Genomic DNA, 20223 nt, shown 5'->3' with positions numbered 1-20223 from the left:
AAGTAAAAGCTTGTAATTATGCTTTTTGGGGGTAGATTTTACTTCATGAAGTTGCTGAGGAGTTTTTTTAGATAGTATAGCACTATACAGTTTCTGTACAAACAGAAGCTACACTTAATGGAAAGGCTATATTTGAGCTGGACTTTACTTCATGATTTGTTTCTACTATTTACTTGCATTCATTCAAATGTTAGAGAGAATAACAATGAGAAGCTGATGAAAGGATGAGAGGAAATGGTAAGGACCATCATAAACCTTTGAGCTGCCAAATTATGACTTAGAGCAAGAACACCCATCTCTCCTCCATTACCTGGAAGCTGGTTTATAAAATTCTCAAAACAGGCCTGGCCAGTGTGGCCCAGTGGTTGAGCGTCAACCTATGAACCAGGAGGCCATGACTGGATTTTTCCTTCTCAGAGACTGAAACTTCGTTTGCCTTTTGGAGGAAAAGAAACTGGGCTAGAATATGAAAAAGCACACGAAGCACCTTCTGACTAGAACCACATTAGTACGCTATCATAAAGAAGAGAAATAGAGCTTTTTTTCATTTAAAAAAAAACACTCTGCTTTTGAAGGATTCTCTAAAACATTGAAAAAAGCTTTTAGACCATAATAAGGAAAAGCAAAGCTCTTATATAAAAAAAAAAACTCATTTCATGAAGAAACAAACATATAGAAAAAGATTGTCTGAAGCAAATGGAAGACCAGAGGCCTCAGAGCTGGGCAGGAAATGGCATAGCCATGTAACAAAAAATGTCTCAGTTCTATTTAGGCACTTGAAAATACAAGAAGCAAAGGGAAAAAAATTCAACTATCAACCCGAGTTTTAAACACACAGAGCATAACTTTAATTGATCCTCAAAAACCCAACAGCAGAAACTGGTGTGTTGCTCGATTAGCGAGACCTTGTCTGCAATGAAGGAAACCTCAGAACTTCTACAAGACAGTCAGTTGTTAAAAGGCTGGAAGCATCATGGTTTTCCTTTAGCAAACATCCGTGACAAGGATGAAGTCTTTGTGTTGGCCCGGACCAAAACAGAATGACAACTCCATGGAAACAAACAGGAGGATTTCATAAGAGCTAAGAACCTGACTAGATAGCCCCTGACCAGTATCCACCAGTCCCAGGTTAAAACTATGCTGATCTCTCTACCAAAGTTATTTGACAACTCTAAAGTTCCAAGCACAAGCACACAGCTTCGGGACAGTCAAGGGGCAATTTAAGAACAGGTGAGGAATTCTTACCCGGTACCTTTCTAGGCAAATGGATATTTTGTCAAACTTGTACTATTTCCCTAAACTCTAACCATGCTACTTGAGAGAAAAGGCTCTGAAATTAACCTGCCTACAGACTGTTTTTATCATCTCTTTCATAGAAAAACATTATTATACTATTAAAAAAGTGCCCGTTTCTTGTCTTTCATATTTCCCCAAAGGTGGCTTTTCCTGGAGGTTCAACGACAACTGCTGAACAGAGATAAACTGCGTTATTTTAAGAAACTACAACCAGATCCTTTCATGTGTCAAAGCCAAGTCCCAATATAAATTCTAAACTTTAGACTATATCTCCATGTCCTGCCCCCCCACCCACCCCCGGATCCACCTGCTTGCTAATAATATTACAGAAATATAACTTTTTAAATGTGAAGGGTAATTTTAATCCCATCAGCCAACATTTGCCAAAATGAAATATGTGCAAGACAGAATTAATAATGGTTGTTCTTGCAATGGCTGGTTTGGCTCAGTGGATAGAGCATCGGCCTGCAGACTGAAAGGTTCCAGGTTCAATTCCAGTCAAGGGTATGTACCATGGCTGCAGGCACATCCCCAGTAGGGAGTGTGCAGGAGGCAGCTGATCGATGGTTCTCTCTCATCGATGTTTCTAACTCTCTATCCCTCTCCCTTCCTCTCTGTAAAATATCAATAAAATATATATTTTTAAAAAATAATAGTTGTTCTTTTTTCTGTTCTTTAGCCTGGCTCCAAAAAGAGATGGGGGGGGGGGGGCGGGGAAACAGAGTGTTACTCAAATGCTCCTATTAAAACCAGGGAACAACACCTGAATCTCAAATTATTTTGCGTCATCACTACAAAACTACTCTCCACCACGGTATTTGCTGGTTATTTCAAGCCCTACCTCAGTTTCAAACACTGCAGATATTAAGAATTTGAGCCTATACAAATAAAAATGAGGTTCCAAACAAAAAGAAACGCTGCCCTACAGAACAAATATTTATTCTATATTTAAGTAAGCATAAGATTAAGGATGTTCCAAATGGAATTTTAAAAAATATATAATGTGTCACTCCATTTCATCACATGGGTAAAGATTTCTTCTCTTACATTATGTGTATGGTTATCACAGAGATGGATGGTATCGCCAACAAAAAGCTATGCAGTCAGATTTCTCAACATTCAAATAATTTTTTAAATGTGCCAAAATGAGACCTAATAAGTCTAAGAGATCGCATTTCTAAAGATTCTTGAATTATAAACAGAATGTTGAAAGGTGTGACATTTGTGTCACTTGGCTCAGTCACTGACATTTCTTTATCTTTAAATAGGGAGTGGACATTTCATGGTCCTGACTAGTATGCAAAATATGTCCCTCAAACCTGTAAACACCATGGTAAACTAACAGCTTTTGGTTGTCTATATGTATTGTATCATACATAAACTCAACTACATTTTGATTCAATTTAAAAAATCAAGACAAGCCCTGACCGGTTTGGCTCAGTGGATAGAGCATCGGCCTGCGGACTGAAAGGTCCCAGGTTTGATTCCAGTCAAGGGCATGTACCTTCGTTGCGGGCACATCACCATTAGGAGGTGTGCAGGAGGCAGCTGATCGATGTTTCTCTCTCATCGATGTTTCAAACTCTCTATCCCTCTCCCTTCCTCTCTGTAAAAAATCAATAAAATATATTTTTTAAAAAATAAATAAATAAAATAAAAAATCAGGACAAGATGACTCTAATTCCAAAGACTAGCCCAAGATCACTAAAATTATAAGGGTCACTGAATGTGCACTAAATTGCATCAAAATGGGAAGGATAAGTAATATCATTCCTATACTTTTCAAAAGCTGAATGTCATGATGAAACTGACAAAAGCCCCACTGCTTCTCACTAGATCTTTTCCTTCTCTTAGCCAATAAAATAATATATAAATACTGCCATGATATATTCAAATATTTATGCATATGGCTAACTACCAAGAAGTTTTAAGTTCCTTCAGCTTTGCTGAACTGAGAGTCTAGCAGTGTGTTAAATGGTATAAAGTATCTACATAAATCAGTACAAATGTGCATCCTATGTCTAAATCATAGGCTAGGAAAAAACTGAGCTACTTGCGTTTAAAACCCAGCATGCCAATTTTAATCATGTTATTTCTAGAAAAGGATGTTTCATTCATCTGCTACTCCACCCAAAATAAATGTAGACTTTAAGACACAGGAGCTATTGGTTTTTGAGAGCCTACTGTGTGCCAAACACTGTATTAGATATTTTGCATCCGTGCTTCTCAAATTATCTATGGTGAAGAACCAGTTGAGTTTCTTTCTGATCCACTGCAGAACAAAACTTTTGTAAAATAGAATGAAATCAATTATTACAAAAATAAAGTGACGCGCTAGCTGGTTTGGCTCAGTGGATAGAGCGTCGGCCTGTGGACTCAAGGGTCCTGGGTTCGATTCTGGTCAAGGGCACATGCCCAGGTTGCGGGCTCAATCCCCAGTAGGGGTGTGCAGGAGGCAGCCAATCAATGATTCTCTCTCATCGTTTATGTTTCTATCTCTCTCTGCCTCTCCCTTCCTCTCTGATAGCAATAAAAATACATTTAAAAAAGTAAAGTGAAAAAAGGACACAAACTATAAGTCCAAAGTTTTCAAATAATTAAGTTCAGCAGGTATAAAATTAGTCTAGCAACTGTGATGAAATTTCTAAATGCTTACTACTCTCCATTTCTGTGCTTATCTTGTTTTACAAGCAACAGACAGTTCATGGTATATGGAGCCATGTTCTATTTAGTTTACCAAAGTAATTTTAAAAGTCTCCAAATTCTTAGTAGTGACAACAGGCTAAGCCGTGGTCGGCAAACTGCAGCTCGCGAGCCACATGCGGCTCTTTAGCCCCTTGAGTGTGGCTTTTCCTAAGCTTTAGGAGTACCCTAATTAAGTTAAAAACAATGTACCTACCTATATAGTTTAAGTTTAAAAAATTTGGCTCTCAAAAGAAATTTCAATCGTTGTACTGTTGATATTTGGCTCTGTTGACTAATGAGTTTGCCGACCACTGGAAAGGAACTCAATGTCTTTTTAAAAAATATATTTTTATTGATTTCAGAGAGGAAGGGAGAGGGAGAAAGAGAGAAACATCAATGATGAGAGAGAATCACTGATGGGCTACCTCCTGCTCACCCACTACTGGAGACCAAGCCCACAACCTGGGCAAGTGCCCTGACCAGGAATCGAACTGTGACTTCCTGGTTCATAGGTTGAAGCTCAACCACTGAGCCACACAAGTTGGACGGAACTCAGTGCTTTTTGGAAGAAAAAAAAAAAAAAAGCTGGATTAATTACAGATTTAACTTTTCCCATCCAAGTTCACACACCCTCTGAATTCTATCCAGGGAGCCTATGGATCCTTAGTCCGATTCAGAACCTCTGAGGGAAAGGAAATGCTGCATTAAGCTCATCCAAAAAGTGCTTTCTTCAAAGTTCCCCAAATGTATTTTTACCTCTCTACCCATTTTCTTTAATGTTTTTATCATGGACATTGGCAGTAGGGCAGTGAAGACCTGGGTGAACAGCTAGGGGCTGGGAGGAGAGAGGTAAAGGGTGAAAATAGGAGATATCTATAATATTATCAACAATAAAAGATATATTTCTATTTTTTTAATATATTTTATTAATTTGTTACAGAGAGGAAGGGAGAGGGATAGAGAGTTAGAAACATTGATGAGAGAGAAACATCGATCAGTTGCCTCCTGCACACCCCCTACTGGGGATGTGCTTGCAACCAAGGTACATGCCCTTGACTGAAATCGAGCCTGGGACTCTTCAGTCCGCAGGCCAACGCTCTAACCACTGAGACAAGCCAGTTAGGGCAAAAGATATATTTTTAAAATGTTTTTATTTATTTTAGAAAGAGAGAAAGCAACAGAAAGGGAGAGCGAGAGAAACAGAGAAACATCGATGTGAGAGAAACATCAATGGGTTGCCTCTTGACCCGGGGATTGAACCCACGACCTGGGCATGTGCCCTGACTGGGAATCGAACCGTCGACCTTTGGTGCATGGGATGATGCTCAATCAACCGAGCCACACTAGGCAGGGCCATTTTGCTCCTTTCTAAATTAAATAAACCAGTTGATGTCTTTCAGCTACACCACACCTAGATGATCAGGAAAGAATCAGTATCATGAAATAAAGAAGGTAATTCTATTATGTACCACTGTTTTGATGAAAATGCATTGACACAAAGTATCCTTTAACATTCTTAATTATTTTATTTCAACAGTAAGGAAAAGCAAACATATCAATAGAGATAGGAGGTCCAGGTTTGCTACAGAGCACAAAGCAAACAGGATCAGATGTGTTACAAATACTAGTACAAGCTAAACGTTAATATTTTGTTGGTCTAAAACCACTATTTGAATGCTACATCTGTAGTTATTAGCATTACTAAACCTATAATTTGCACAAAACAATTTGCAAATGACAAATCTCTTTACTGTTAATCTAACATTACTATACACTGTGCTATGACCTAGTAATTCAGTCAACTGCGGGTTTCAGCAAAAACACTAGGGATTCAAGTGTGTACTCCAGGTATCCCATTGTGGAACATTAATTATTCCACAATTGTGCTTAATAGCACTTTAGAAACTCAAAGCTCCACACAAATATTCTACATCATCTGGAGAGGAATCTTTTAGCACTGTAAATATCCCTTTAAATTATAAACTGTCAATAGTACCAGGTTGCAGAAATACACTTTAATAATTACTACAAATTTAAATTTATCAAATTTCATCAAACAAATAACACTCTAAATGCTAAAAATCTTTTAGCCTCCTATAAGCTTAAATTATCTTTAAAACAGACGTTTAAAAAAAGCAGTAATGTGCAGCAAAACAATTATATTATACCCATAAATTACTATACAGCCTTAAAAATTGTTTTTAAGTTATTTGACAAAATGGTTCCAATAAGTGATTAAAGAATACAAAACTGCATAGAGCATATAATCCCAATTATTTATGAAGAAAATAGAACCTGAAACTAACATAAAATAACTAGAGGCCCAGTGAACGAATCTGTGCACGGGTGGGGTCCGCCCACCCCAATGGGGGCGGATAGGGCCGAGGCAGAGGGGGAGGGGCCGCGGGCTGGCTCTGCCTCCTGGTCAAACTCCCAGTTGAACTCTCGGTCAAGTGGACTATTTGAATAATAGCCTTCTATTATATAGGACTAGTGGCCTGGTGCATGGATTCGTGCACATTGAAAGGAAATTAATTAGAAGAAATCCTATATAATAAAAGCCTAATATGCAAATTGTCCCCTTGTTTAAACTTATTCTAATATCTCCCTGTATACCACATTAAGAGCAAAAACACTTTCAGAGTGCTTGACTAATTTCCCTTGTAATGAAGTATTTACAACTTTAACTTTAATGCCACACACTCTTCGAACTCAAGAGAAAGCAACATGTCCATGTCTGAAACAGGTTCCTACTCTGTCTAGAGTTTGTCCTTGTGATTTTTTAATAGTCATTCCAAATGCTGGCATCATGGGAAACTATCTTTGAATTAATTTAAATGGGAGGCTAGTGTCAGACAGGGACAAATCAATTCTTGGAATCAGAACAACCTCTCCTTCTGCAGTTCCTGTTAATACTTCGGTTTTGATTATGTTAGGTCGTAATCTTTTGATAATAAACCTAGTACCATTACAAAAACCCCACTTTTTATTATTAAGATTTCTCAGTAGCATCATGCTTGCACCTACTTTCAATTTTAATTTATGACACGGCATTCCCGAAGGACTAAATTGCCAGTGCCAGTCATATGTACTGGCCGGTCGGTTGGGTTGGTCACTTAACCTTTTATATATATAGATACTGAATGTCAACTGTCACAATAAAAACGTTTTTTAATTTAAAGAGAAAAAATAGTAAGAACTAATTAATATAGTAAAAAAATAATTAAGTTTTGCATGGTACGAATTCAAAATGGTTACCCATGACCCAACAATTCTCCTTCTCAAGAACTACTCTAGAGCAGCAGCCACCAACCTTTTGGACCTCACGGACCACCAGTGGTCCACGAACCACCAGTTGGCAACTGCTACTCTAGAGAACCACTCCCGTGAGTGCACAAATAGGCATGCAAGGATATGCACTAAAGAACCATTTCTAACAGTGAAAAACTGAAACCAACCAAGATGTCCTAATCCCTGGAATCTATGGATGTGACTGCAGTGCAATCAAAGAATATTTCTTTTCCCTCTTACACTTTTAGGTATTTTCTCTATTTTCTGCAACATTTATACATTACTTCTTTAAAATCAAAAAAGTTTTGGATAGCCCTGGCCAGTGTGGTTCAATTGATTGGGTATCATCCTATGTACTGAAGGGTTGCTGGTTCGATTCCCAGTGGGGGCACATGCCCAGGATCCAGGGTCGATGCCCAGGTTCCGGGCTCGATCCCAGGTCAGGGGTGTGCAGAAGGCAGTTGATTGAATTGATGTTGTGCTCACACATTGATGTTTTTCTCTCTCTCCTCCCTTCCTCTCTCACTAAAAATCAATAAAAATATTTTATTTTTAAAATGTCCTTTTTTTCTAAATATATATATATTTTTTTATTTCAGAGAGGAAGAGAAACATCAATAATGAGAAAGAGCCCTAACAGGTTTGGCTCAGTGGATAGAGTGTCGGCCTGCGGACTGAAGGGTCCCAGGTTCGATTCCGGTCAAGGGCATGTACCTTGGTTGCGGGCATACCCCCAGTAGGGAGTGTGCAGGAGCAGCTGATCAATGTTTCTCTCTCATTGATGTTTCTAATTCTCTATCCCTCTCCCTTCCTCTCTGTAAAAAATCAATAAAATATATTTTAAAAAAATAATAATGAGAAAGAATCATTGATTGGCTGCCTCCTACATGCTCATATTGGAGATTGAGCCCACAACCTGGTCATGTGCCCCAACCGGGAATCAACTGTGACCTCCTAATTCACAGGCTGATGCTCAACCACTGAGCCACGGCAGCTGGGCTAAATTACTATTTTTTTAAGTTTTGCATAGCATTAAAATACAATCAATTTAATATCAATTATTCTCCATATAGGTCAAAAACACAAAATGACTCCTTATATTGGCATGTAAAAGAGAAGATTTAAGGAACTGAGTTGAAATAGTCTGTGTAACAACTGCTGTACTAGTACACTCTGAACACACTCTAGGGGCCAGTGCATCTCTTCCCCGAGTGGGCAGCTCCCTCCCTCTGCGGGCCTCTGGCAGCATCCCCAGACCATCAGAGTAAGAAGCTGTTGCTCCCTCCTGTCTATATATGGACATGGTCTGTATTAACTGGATTAGTGACCAAAATGAGAATATGCCAGGAGTCCAGGGAGATCACACCACAAGAGAAGTGTTCTGCAGGGATGTGATAACAGCTAAGCAGCAGGAACAAAAAACTCTGGCTCCTTTCGGCTGACCATGGTTCAGCCTGCATTTCCAGGTGCCCAATTACATCCATTGGACTCATTTTTGAATTGCAAGCTACTGGCTTAAACAAATGAGAAATTTAAGCAAATCCATGAATTCTAAAGTTATCTCTATGGGGATTTGAAGAAAAGAGGTTCTATCAAGCAATGTTACTTGGGAGTCTGAACTGGTATGGTCATCTGGAGAACAATTGGGCAGTATCTATTAAAATTTAAAATGGTCACCCATGACCCAATATTTCTACTTCTCAGGAACTACTCTAGAGAAATACTCCCATGTGTGCACAAACAAGCATTCAAGAATATGCACTAAAGGACCATTTTTAATAGTGAAAAACTGAAACCAACCAAAACACTTGCTATGGTAGTCTGAAGAATCCCTGAAAGGTGTTTTAATCCCTGGAGCTCATGGATGTGACTGGCAAAGGAGACTTTGCAGATGTGATTAAATTAAAGATCTCGAGAAGGAGAAAGCCTGGATGATTGGGCTCTAAATATAATCACAAGGGTCCTTGGGAAAAGGATGTGGGAGGAGTCAGTGAGAGAAGGAATGACGACAGATCATAAAATAGGGTGATGGATTTTGAAGATGGAGGAAAGAGCCACAAGCCAAGGAATACAGGAGGGCACTAGAGCTGTGAAAAGGCAAGGGAGCAGTTCTCCCCGAGCGTCTCCAGGAGGAACCAGATCTGCCAACACTTCACAGGAACATAATGTGAATCATTGCTGACTTCTGATCTCCAAAAATGTAAAAGAATAAGTTGGTGTTATTTTAAGTCATTAAGTTGTTGATAATTTGCCAGCACAGCAACAGGAAACCAAGACGCCCATCAATAGGACAATGGCTAAATAAACTATGGTATTTCTGGAGTCTTGTACAACACTTAAAAAATGTGGTAGATCTATCCAGAAAGACATAGAAAAAGCAAAACAGAGCATTGAGTCTTTTGAAGAAGCAAGTTACAGAAAGACAGGTCTAGCATCTCAAAGTGTTATGTATATATACACACACATACACGTACATATTCAAATAGTCTTGAAGAATATACAAATAATTTTCTCCCTGATTTAACTGGGGTGGGGAATAGATGGAGACCAGGAGTTGGGGTGGTAGTCAAAAAGGAACTTCAGGTTCATCTGTTACTTCCATTTTTTTTAAATGTATTTCTTTATTTATTTCAGAGAGGAAGGGGGAAGGAGAGAGAGATAGAAACATGAGTGATAAGAGAGAATCATTGATAGGCTGCCTCCTGCACGTCCCCTACTGGGGATCGAGCCCGCAACACAGGCATGCGCGCTTGGCCGGAATCGAACCCGGGACCCTTCAGTCCACAGACCGACGCTCTATCCACTGAGCCAAGCCAGCCAGGGGTGTTACTTCAATTTTTTAAGAATGTATTCCTGTATTAGTTTCTAAAAATGCAATAGATACATAAGGTATGTTTAAAATGTATGATCAAAGTAAAAGTTTTACAATTTCTTCTGTCTTCTCCTTCTAAAATAACTATGCATTTGTCCCATCGTGATCACCTGCTGTTATTTACATGTCTACAACTATTAACTAAACGGCGTGCAAAGCAGATCACACTCCTTGTGTTCACCCAACAACCGCCATTGTAAAACAAGACGGGAAGAGGGAGGAGCGGGGAGGAGAAAGCACGGGGCATTTTCAAGAATTGACAGTTCTGCCGAACCGGTTTGGCTCAGTGGATAGAGCGTCAGCCTGCGGACTGAAGGGTCCCAGGTTCGATTCCGGTCAAGGGCATGTACCTTGGTTGCGGGCACATCCCCAGTAGGGGGCGTGCAGGAGGCAGCTGATCGATCTCTCTCATTGATGTTCCTAGCTCTCTATCCCTCTCCCTTCTTCTCTGTAAAAAAATCAATAAAATATATTTTTAAAAAAAAAGAATTGACAGTTCTTCCATAATTATCACCATAAATACCTTATGACTTGGGAAAGAACAGGTGGATGACAATCTACCCAGTAGTCCTGGCCAACAGGTAGTATTTTGTGACAGTCAATATGGAAGCCAAGAAGACAGATAATAATCAAAACTGATTTATTTAGCAAGACCTTAGACATACAATTGGAGGAAAAGTGAAGTGAAGACTATCTATTATCTATCTAGCCATATTGCAAATAAATTGAGAAGAAAATCCCAGAAGGATCTCTCTCTCGTTCTCTCTCTTTCATACGCGCGCGCACACACACACACACACACACACACACACACATACACACACACACACACCACTACCTCCATCACCCACTACTAGAGAAAAAAAAAGCTATTGATGGGATCGTTTGCTTTCATATACAATAAGCACTGACTGGAAAAGCATAAACTAACTTTCAGCAACAGAGCACCATATAGAGAGTCCACACACTGAGCATACACAATCACATTCCTCCACAGCTAATCCTGACATTAACCCTATTACTATCCACCTCTTAGAGGTGAAGAGGCAGCCTAGCAAATGGTTTTAGATAGAGCCTGCATCCTGGACCGGACTCAGATCTCTTTCAGTCTATTTTGCTACTAAGAGTATGACCTTTGTCAAATCACTCCACTTCTGTGCCACAGTTTCCTCATTTGTAAAACAAGGATAATAGTACCATCCTCATACTCACAAAGTTTTTGTGAGGACCGAATGAGTTAATGCATGGGAAGTGCTTAGCACTGAGTCTGGCACACAATGTGCTGACACTGTTGTCATGGCCATGGTAGAGATGGTGACAATAATGACAAAGAAGCTGCAGTGGAAGAGGAATCCAAGGATTACTAAAGGTATGGAATTTGCCCAAAGTTACACAGCTAGTGAGGGGCAGAGCTACAATTTCAACCCCAATCTGGCTCTTTAAACCTGACTTTGACCTCCTGACAATACTGCCTCCCACAGTCCTTAGATACTTCATTCTAACTTGACAGCTGGCCAGCCAAGCCTCAGAGCTTTCATTTTTTAAAATATATTTTATTGATTTTTTTACAGAGAGGAAGGGAGAGGGATAGAGAGTTAGAAACATCGATGAGAGAGAAACATCAATCAGCTGCCTCCTGCACACTCCCTACTAGGGATGTGCCCGCAACCAAGGTACATGCCCTTGACCAGAATCGAACCTGGGACCCTTGAGTCCTCAGGCTGATGCTCTATCCACTGAGCCAAACCGGTTAGGGAAAGCCTCAGAGCTTTCAAACCATTTGCCCAAGCTCACAGAACACTGCACCAAGATTCAGTGACTCTTATTCCAGTGCTCATTAATCACATGGTAGTCAATTTACTGGTGAATAAAGGTAGTTTATTCATTTATTCACTAACACTTCTAAATCTAGAATTTAGAATTCAATAAAAGTACAGAAACACTTTCCAAAGAATTCTGACCAAAGATAAACAGGCTAGCAGTATCCTCCTAGAGAACAGATCAACATTTATAGATCTAAATACTGTCTCAAACATTTCAGTTAAGTATATCCTAAGTATTCAAAGCCTTGACTATTTCAGTTGATGAGGTCCAAAACCAAATCTCCTTTCTCTTTTTTTTTTAAAGGGGAGAATGATGGTTTTTATTTTTTAAAATATATTTTGTTGATTTTTTTTTTTTTTTTACAGGGAAGAAGGGAGAGGGATAGAGAGTTAGAAACATCAATGAGAGAGAAACATCGATCAGCTGCCTCCTGCACACTCCCTATTGGGGATGTGCCCACAACCAAGGTACATGGCCTTGACAGGAATCGAACCTGGGACCCTTGAGTCCGCAGGCTGATGCTCTATCCACTAAGCCAAACCAGTTAGGGCACCAAATCTCCTTTCTTTACATGGCAAAAAACAACAACAAAAAACAAGCAAACAAACAAACAAGAAAAAAACAGAAAGCCCTGCTGAGCCTTTTTTCCTTTCCTAAATATCAGTAAAGCATTCTGGGCCTGTGTGGGTTTTGTTTATTTGTTTTATTGAGGTATAACTGGCATAAAATAAATCGTACACATATAAAGTGTACAATTTGATAAATTTTGACACATGAAACATACAACCATAGAACCATGAAACCATCACCACAATCAAAATAGGGAACCTACCCATCACCCTGAAAGTCTCCTCATGCTCTTTTGCAATCCCTTCAAAGATCCCTTCCTACCTGCTTCCATCTTCGGTTAACACTGATCAGCTTTCTGTCACTATAGATTAGTTTTCATTTCCTATAATTTCCATATACATGAAATCTTACAGTGTTTGACTGGGTTCTTGCACTCACCATAAATCTATGTTGTGAATATCAACAGTTCGTTTCTTTTTATTGCTGAGTGGTACCATATGGATATACCACACTTGTTTATCCACTCACCTTTTGGTGAACAGTTTTGGGCAAACAGAAATAAAGCTGCCATGAACATTCATGTTCAAGTCCTTTAATGGTGTGTGTGTGGCGGAGGCAGGGGAAGGTGTGCTTATAAACACACACGATGAAAAATGAGAAACACTAACCAAAATGCCTGGGTTCAAAATTAGTGTAATTCTTACTATGAGGTAAAGAATACCTTGGCCACATTGAGCAAGTCAATTAGTATATCTGTCAACATCCATATGTCTGATGCCTGGCCCACCTGGAATTTGTAAAGAAAAATGCGATAGAAAGCAGAAACTTTCACAAATGAGCTATTGTGTTGCTTTTCCCTTATAAAGTCTTCATTTAAAAAAAGACTAATGTTCTATAAAATATAATGCAAATTTCAATATTTGAGTGGGCATTTTTGAGCTAGTTATTTTTTTTATTTCTTTTAAATTTATATTTATTTCAACACTTAAAAATAATTTCCTACATGCTTTTGCTTCTGCCAGCAATGTAAAATTAAATACAGGTAACTATTTTTAAGGCCAAGAAAAAAACCTCACTCTTAATTCACACCAAGTAAGCCCAAGTCCTTTATCTACAAGGCCCTACCTGACCTGCAGCACCGATACCCCATCTTCTATCACTATCCTCTTCCCTCTGCTTACTGGGCTCGGAGCTCCAAGCTAAGGATGCTAAGGATGCTTCCCTCTCAGGGACTTGGCTTGCTGTCCTGTCTGGAATGAGCTTTCCCCAGTAGCCATATGGCACTCTCTCACTTCCTTCAGGTCCCTGCTCAAATGCCATCCTGGGCTTTCCTTTCCTACCCACACTCACTGTAAAACAGCTATACTTTTCTCCACCACACTTATCATTTGACATTTATGTAGAGTATATGTATATTGTATATTTGATTACTTGTTATTGTTTATATCCTCCCACTAAAATAAAAGCATTAGTGTGTGTATGTCTGTTTTTGTTAATCCTTGCCTGAGGATATTTTTCCATTGATTTTTAGGAGTGGACGAGAGAGGGAAAGACAGACAGAAATATCGATATCAGAAAAACACATTGATTGGTTGCCTCCTGCACACGCCACAACCAGGGCCGGGAGGAGCCTGCAACCTAGATCCATGCCCTTGACTGGACTCGAACCCAGGACCCTTTGGTCCGCAGGCCAATATTCTATCCACTGAGCCAAACCAGCTAGGACTAAGAATTTTTTTTATCTCTTTTTTTTTTTTTATTGATTTTTTACAGAGAGGAAGGGAGAGAGATAGAGAGTTAGAAACATCGATGAGAGAGAAACATCGATCAGCTGCCTTCCGCACATCCCCCACTGGGGACACTCTCGCAACCCAGGTACATGCCCTTGACCGGAACAGAACCTGGGACCCTTCAGTCCGCAGGCCGACGCTCTATCCACTGAGCCAAACCGGTTTCGGCAATTTTTTTATCTCTTGCTATGCCCCCAACACTGCGGAGAGAGGACCCATCCCACTCCTGAATTCCACAAATACTCATTGAATAAATGTGTTGATTAAACACTATTTGATTTAAAAAACAAAACACCTTCCTTTAGCTCTGGCCGGTTTGGCTCAGTGGATAGAGTGTGAGCCTGTGGTTTGATTCAAGTCAGGGGCACATGCCTGGGTTGCGGGCTCGATCCCCACAGCCAATCAGTGATTCTCTCTCATCATTGATACTTCTGTCTCTCTCTCCCCCTCTCCCTTTCTCTAAAATCAATAAATATATATATATAAATAAAACAAAACACCTTCCTTTATAATTTACTGGGGGGAAACTCTTAATTCAAATGCTCATCTTTTGCTTAAATTAAAATGCTAAGTTAATGCTGATCTACTTCTCAGGACGGGTTCTTTTTTCATATTGACATTTAACTTTGAGCCGCACTTACAGAGTGAAAAGAACAGTGGAATTCAAAGGCAGGAAAGCAAGGGTCTAATCCTTTGCTCTTCCTTAACTAGCTACACTACAGGGACCAAGTCATAATCTCTCCTAATCTCAGATAACTTCTTTCTAAAATGAATGAAATTATTGCTAAGCATCTTATTGCTCTAAAATTCTGCAACTGTATTTCAGCTAGTGCAGTCTTTTCTTTTCTTTTTTTAAATTTTTGTAAGAATTCACTTGAACCCTAACCACTTTGGCTCAGTGGCTAGAGCATTGGGCCTGTGGACTGAAGGGTCCCGAGTTCGATTCCAGGCAAGGGCATGTATGTAGGCTGCAGGCTTAATCCCCGGTCAGGGTGCATGTAGAAGACAATCAATCAATGTATCTCTCTCACATCGATGTTTCTCTCTTTGTGTCTCTCCCTCTCACTTCCACTCTCTAAAAATCAATGGAAAAACATCCTCGGGTGAAGATTAACAACAACAAAAAGAATTTATTTGAGACAGGCTGATGACAACTGCTGGGAAGCAAGATCGCAAATGCTTGCTAATGCAGTCTTATACATTAAGATTCACAACCATAAATTAGTTGGCTTAATTTGAGTCTCATCTCCCAAAATGCAAAATTGTTAACTGAAGGATTCTACAGAACTCTAAAACCCTGGTGAAAATTTGGCCATTGCCCCTGGCTGAGTAGCTCAGTTGGTTAGGGCATCAGTTGTGAGTTTATTCCCCTGTCAAGGCACATACAAGAATCAACCAATGAATGCATCAATAAGTGGGAAAACAAGTCTCTCTCTCTCTCTCTCTCTCTCTCTCTTCTCTCTCTCTCTCTCTCTCTCTCTTTCTTTCTTTCTCTCCCCTCCCCCTCCTCTCTCTCTAAAATAAATTTTTTTAAAGTGGCTGTTTTTTTTTTAAAAAAAATGGCCATTGTTCACCCAAATGTCCACTGGAAGGAAAGGCATGAAAGAGAGTAATTCATAGGGGTGGTAGTATTTCAAAAGTAAGTTTTTAAAAAGTTGATGGACCTCTAATCTTTCTCAAATGTGAAAAAATAATGTTATCAGAGCCCATTAATGGAGGAGTGCATAAAAAAGTTGAGGTACATACTGTATGTACAATGGACTATTACTTGACCATAAAAAAGAATGAAATCTTACCATTTGCAAAAGCATGGATGGCCGAAACCGGTTTGGCTCAGTGGATAGAGCGTCGGCCTGCGGACTGAAGGGTCCCAGGTTTGATTCCGGTCAAGGGCATGTACCTGGGTTGCGGGCACATCCCCAGTTGGAGATGTGCAGGAGGCAGCTGATCGATGTTTCTCTCTCATCGATGTTTCTAACTCTCTATCCCTCTCCCTTCCTCTCTGTAAAAAATCAATAAAATATATTTAAAAACAAAAAACAACAAAAAAAAACATGGATGGACCAAGAGGTATTATGCTCAGTGAAATAAATCAGACAGAGAAAAATAAATACCATATGATTTCACTTATATGGGGAATCTACAAAACAAAATAGATACTGACTGAGATGCAGAGAACAGACTAAGGGCTGCCAGATGGAAGGGAGGTTTGGGGACTGGGTGAAAAAGGTGAAAAGATTGAGAAATACAAATTGGTAGTTACAAAATAGGCATGGGGCTTGGCCTGTGTGGCTCAGTGGTTGAGGGTCGACCTATGAACCAGGTCCTGATTTGATACCCGGTCAGGGCACATGCCCATATTTGAGGCTCAATCTCCAGTAGGGGGCGTGCAGGAGGCAGCCGATCAATGGTTCTCTCTCATCATTGATGTTTCTATCTCTCTCCCTCTCCCTCCCTTTCTAAAGTCAATCCTCCTATATAATAAAAGGCTAATATGCAAATCGACCGAACAGTGGAACAACCAGTCGCTATGATGCGCACTGACCACCAGGGGACGGACATTCAACACAGGAGCTGCCCCATGGTGGTCAGTGCGCTCCCACAGGGGGAGCACCACTCAGCCAGAAGCTGGGCTCACAGCTGGCGAGCCTCTCCTGCCTCTGAGGTAGTGCTAAGGACCCCTCAAAGGATGTCCCCTGAGGGGTCCCAGACTGTGAGAGGGCACAGGCTGGGCCGAAGAACCCCCCCCACACACACACCAGTGCACAAATGTCGTGCACCAGGCCTCTAGTAAAAATATATTTGTTTTAAAAAATAGTCACAGGGATGTAAATTACAGCATATTACTTGCCTTTTCTGTACAATGGTTCAATATTTACAATTGTTATAATAAGTAACAACTTGTAGCTACTAGGATCCTTTTGAGAATTTAGTAAGATGAGGCCAGACACAAAGGATACACTTAATCCATATTATCATAATTAAGTAATTAAATATGAACACACCCACAAAATACAAACCTATTAGCTACAAAAACATTCTTAGCTACCCACTTCTCCTGATACTATGTAGCCTATGTAAAGAAATAAAAAAAAGTTCTTTACAACTGCCATAAATGTTTATCACCCTTACACATATTGGTTTCTGAGAGGTCAAACCATAAATTTTTTAAGATGTTTTTTCTTCTTTAATCTCTCAGGCCAGAGATGTTCTTTCTTTTTAAAATCATTCTTCTGTGGAAACAGCTGACAAATTCATTCAACACATTTATGCAGTAAACATCTTAGGAAAACCAACTTAACAATTGAAGCATTTCTAACTACTACTCTTTTTAATCCTAAAACAATAAATAAATTGCATATATACATTTTTTGGACCTGTGAAGTTAGATTGGTCTCTAAGGAACAAAGAGCATCCACTGCCCATATCTCGTACAATAGAGCCAATTAAATTAAAGATTCCACCATCACAGCATAGTACCTCTGAGTTTTCAAGCAGATAAGACACTTAGGCACACACCTTACTTTTTATAGAGCAAGCCCAAATGAGACACAATAAAACTATGATTCAATGTTAGGAATTCCCTAGCAACTCGTATCTTCCTCTGTTTTGGTGGCCAGGCTGTAAAATAAATCGATTAAGAGCTCACAATGGGAATGCTGCAGCCTCAGCCTCAAATCCAGACTCAAAAATACAGTGGACCGTTTTCGCATCTCAGGCACGTCCCAAGGAAGGTCTCAGCCAAGGCGATCCCATCACGGCCGCTTCCACAAAGGGGCAGTAATGGGTCTTCATCCATTTCCAGAGATGTTCCTCGTGCCCAAAGCCAAAGGGCATGCAAACCCGAAAAACACAAAAGATTCCTCGCATCCCGTGTACAGCCTGCAGGCAGGCCCTCCGCTCTGCGCCCTACCCCAGGGAGCCTCCTTCGGGTAAGAATTTCAAGACACCCCGCGCTACACCGACCCGTCCGCCTGTCATCCCACCAAGTGAAGGCGAGGGTGGGGGTGGGCAGCGTCAGCATCGCCGGCCTCGAGGAAGCGATCGGCCGCCTTCCCACCGCTGGGAGGTCGATGGCAGTTCCCATCACCCGAGCCTACGAGGTTTCCTTCTGCCCCCGAAGCAGGAGCCCCGTGGCTGAGACCTGCTTTTGCACCTGCCACGGCGCCTACGCCGGGGGCGTCGCGGCGACCCCCGCGCTCACAGAAGGGCCTCGCGGCCTAAAGCGCCCGTGACCCTGGGCGGAGAGCGCTCGGAGGGCCGCACCGCACCCCCCGCGGGCCACACCGCCCGCTTCCCTGACAAAGGCCCCGTGTCCATCCGAGGCGTGACACACAGCTGCCGGATTGCCCACGGCGGACCGGCAGCAGCCGCTAACCCCCACCGGGGTAAAAAAATAAAATAAAATAAAATAAAATAAAAATCAACACCGAACTGGGGAAGGAAAGAGGGGTGATGCGTCGCGCTAAGATGGAAATGTCCCCAAAGCTAGGCAGCCTGGGTGTGCCCGCGAAGTGAGTCCGGGGGTCCGTGGGGGAGGGGAGGGAGGCTGGGGAGGCGGCAGTGGCTCCCCCGGGGCGCGAAGGCCGCGCCGGGTGTCGGTCTCATAAAATGCTAGTGCCGAGACGAACACGCAAATGCCAGCCCCGGCCGGGCCGGGATCCGAGGGCGAGGGAGGGCGGCGAGCGGTCTGCAGCCCGGCGGCCGCGCGCCCCCACCTGCCCGCCGCGCGCCCCCACGCACCGGCCCGGGCAGCCCCCGCGGGCTCGGGGCTGAGGTGCGATCCGATCCCGGGGGTGCGGGGCGGGGGGGCTCCTCTGACGGCGGAGAGGCGGGGGGCGGCCGCGCTCGCTCACCTCCAAGTCGGTGTCGGCGGCCTCCGGGGCCCCGAGGATCTCGCTGGGCAGCTCGGCCAGGTCGGTGACGCGGATGAGCCCGTCGTGCAGAAAGATGGTCTCTTCCTTCACCGAGAGCCACTGCGCCGAGTCCGCGGCCGCCGCCGCAGCAGCTGCCGCGGCAGCCGACGAGCCCATGGCCCCGGCTGAGATGCTGACAGAGAGGAGCAGCCGCCCGGCCCGGGGAGACGCGAGCAGGAGTCGCCGCGCTCACCAGTCCATGGCAGCAGCAGGCGCGCCCGCCTGCAACGCCCCGCTCGCCGCCTCGCCCGTGCAGCTCCGCCCTAGGCGGTCCGAGCCGCCATCCTCGCAGCCCCCGGCCCCGGAGACCCCGGCCCCGCCGCCGCCGCCGCCGCCGCCGCCCTGAGGAGCAGGATCCGCCTCTGGCGCTGGGCAGCCAACTGTCAGTGAGACGCCATGTTGGGGGCGGGGCTCCCGGCATGCCCCGCGGAGCGGACAATACGGCCCGGCCCACCGCTGGCCCCGCCCACCGCCCTGCAGCCCGGGGAGCCGGGGTCGGGGCATTTCCACGTCGCCTTTCAATACATCTGGCTCTCAGACTGACCTCCCGCTCCCCTTCTTGCCCTTGGGGGCGCCCCGGGTCTGCAGTCCACCTGGGGAAGAGGCTTCCGCCTTCTCTCAACTCAGGTGTGCACCCCTCGCTCAGGCTAGAGCCCCCACAGAGCATTTAGGTTCACTCCCTGCTCTCACGTTTAAATGTGATATATGCAAAAAATAGGGCGCAGGGTAGGCGCTGCACACTTGTTCATAAGCCCTGGGTAGGACCGCACAGTAGGTGCTTCATATTTACTAAAAAGTCTAGCACTCAAAACTCAATGAAAGCCCTAGCTGGTTTGGCTCAGTGGATACAGCGTTGGCCTGTGGACTGAAGGGTCCTGGGTTCCATTCCATCAGGGGCACCTGCCCAGGTTGCAGGCTCGATCCCTAGTGGGGGGTGTGCAGGAGGCAGCTGATGGGTGATTCTCTCTCATCATTGATG

General features: G+C 42.7%; 1 protein-coding gene across 7 annotated transcripts in view; it reads right to left on the bottom strand.

The window, feature by feature from the left end:
- HECTD4 (HECT domain E3 ubiquitin protein ligase 4) overlaps window positions 1-19634 on the bottom strand; it is a 156288-nt gene extending 136654 nt beyond the window's left edge. For 4 of the 7 annotated variants that reach the window (XM_059677155.1, XM_059677157.1, XM_059677161.1 and 1 more), the window contains exon 1: window positions 19185-19634. In XM_059677155.1, coding sequence (XP_059533138.1) covers window positions 19185-19361 — 177 coding nt within the window. In that variant the 5' untranslated portion in view covers window positions 19362-19634. The remainder of the gene's footprint in view (window positions 1-19184) is intronic. The other 3 variants (XM_059677156.1, XM_059677159.1, XM_059677160.1) reach the window with 1 other exon arrangement.
- Between the last annotated feature and the right edge of the window lie 589 nt (window positions 19635-20223).

Source organism: Myotis daubentonii, chromosome 19 (genome assembly GCF_963259705.1).
Source record: "Myotis daubentonii chromosome 19, mMyoDau2.1, whole genome shotgun sequence".
Classification (NCBI taxonomy): Eukaryota; Metazoa; Chordata; class Mammalia; order Chiroptera; family Vespertilionidae; genus Myotis; species Myotis daubentonii.
Note: the sequence above shows the minus strand (reverse complement) of the source record. Positions and strands in the feature narration are given on the sequence as shown.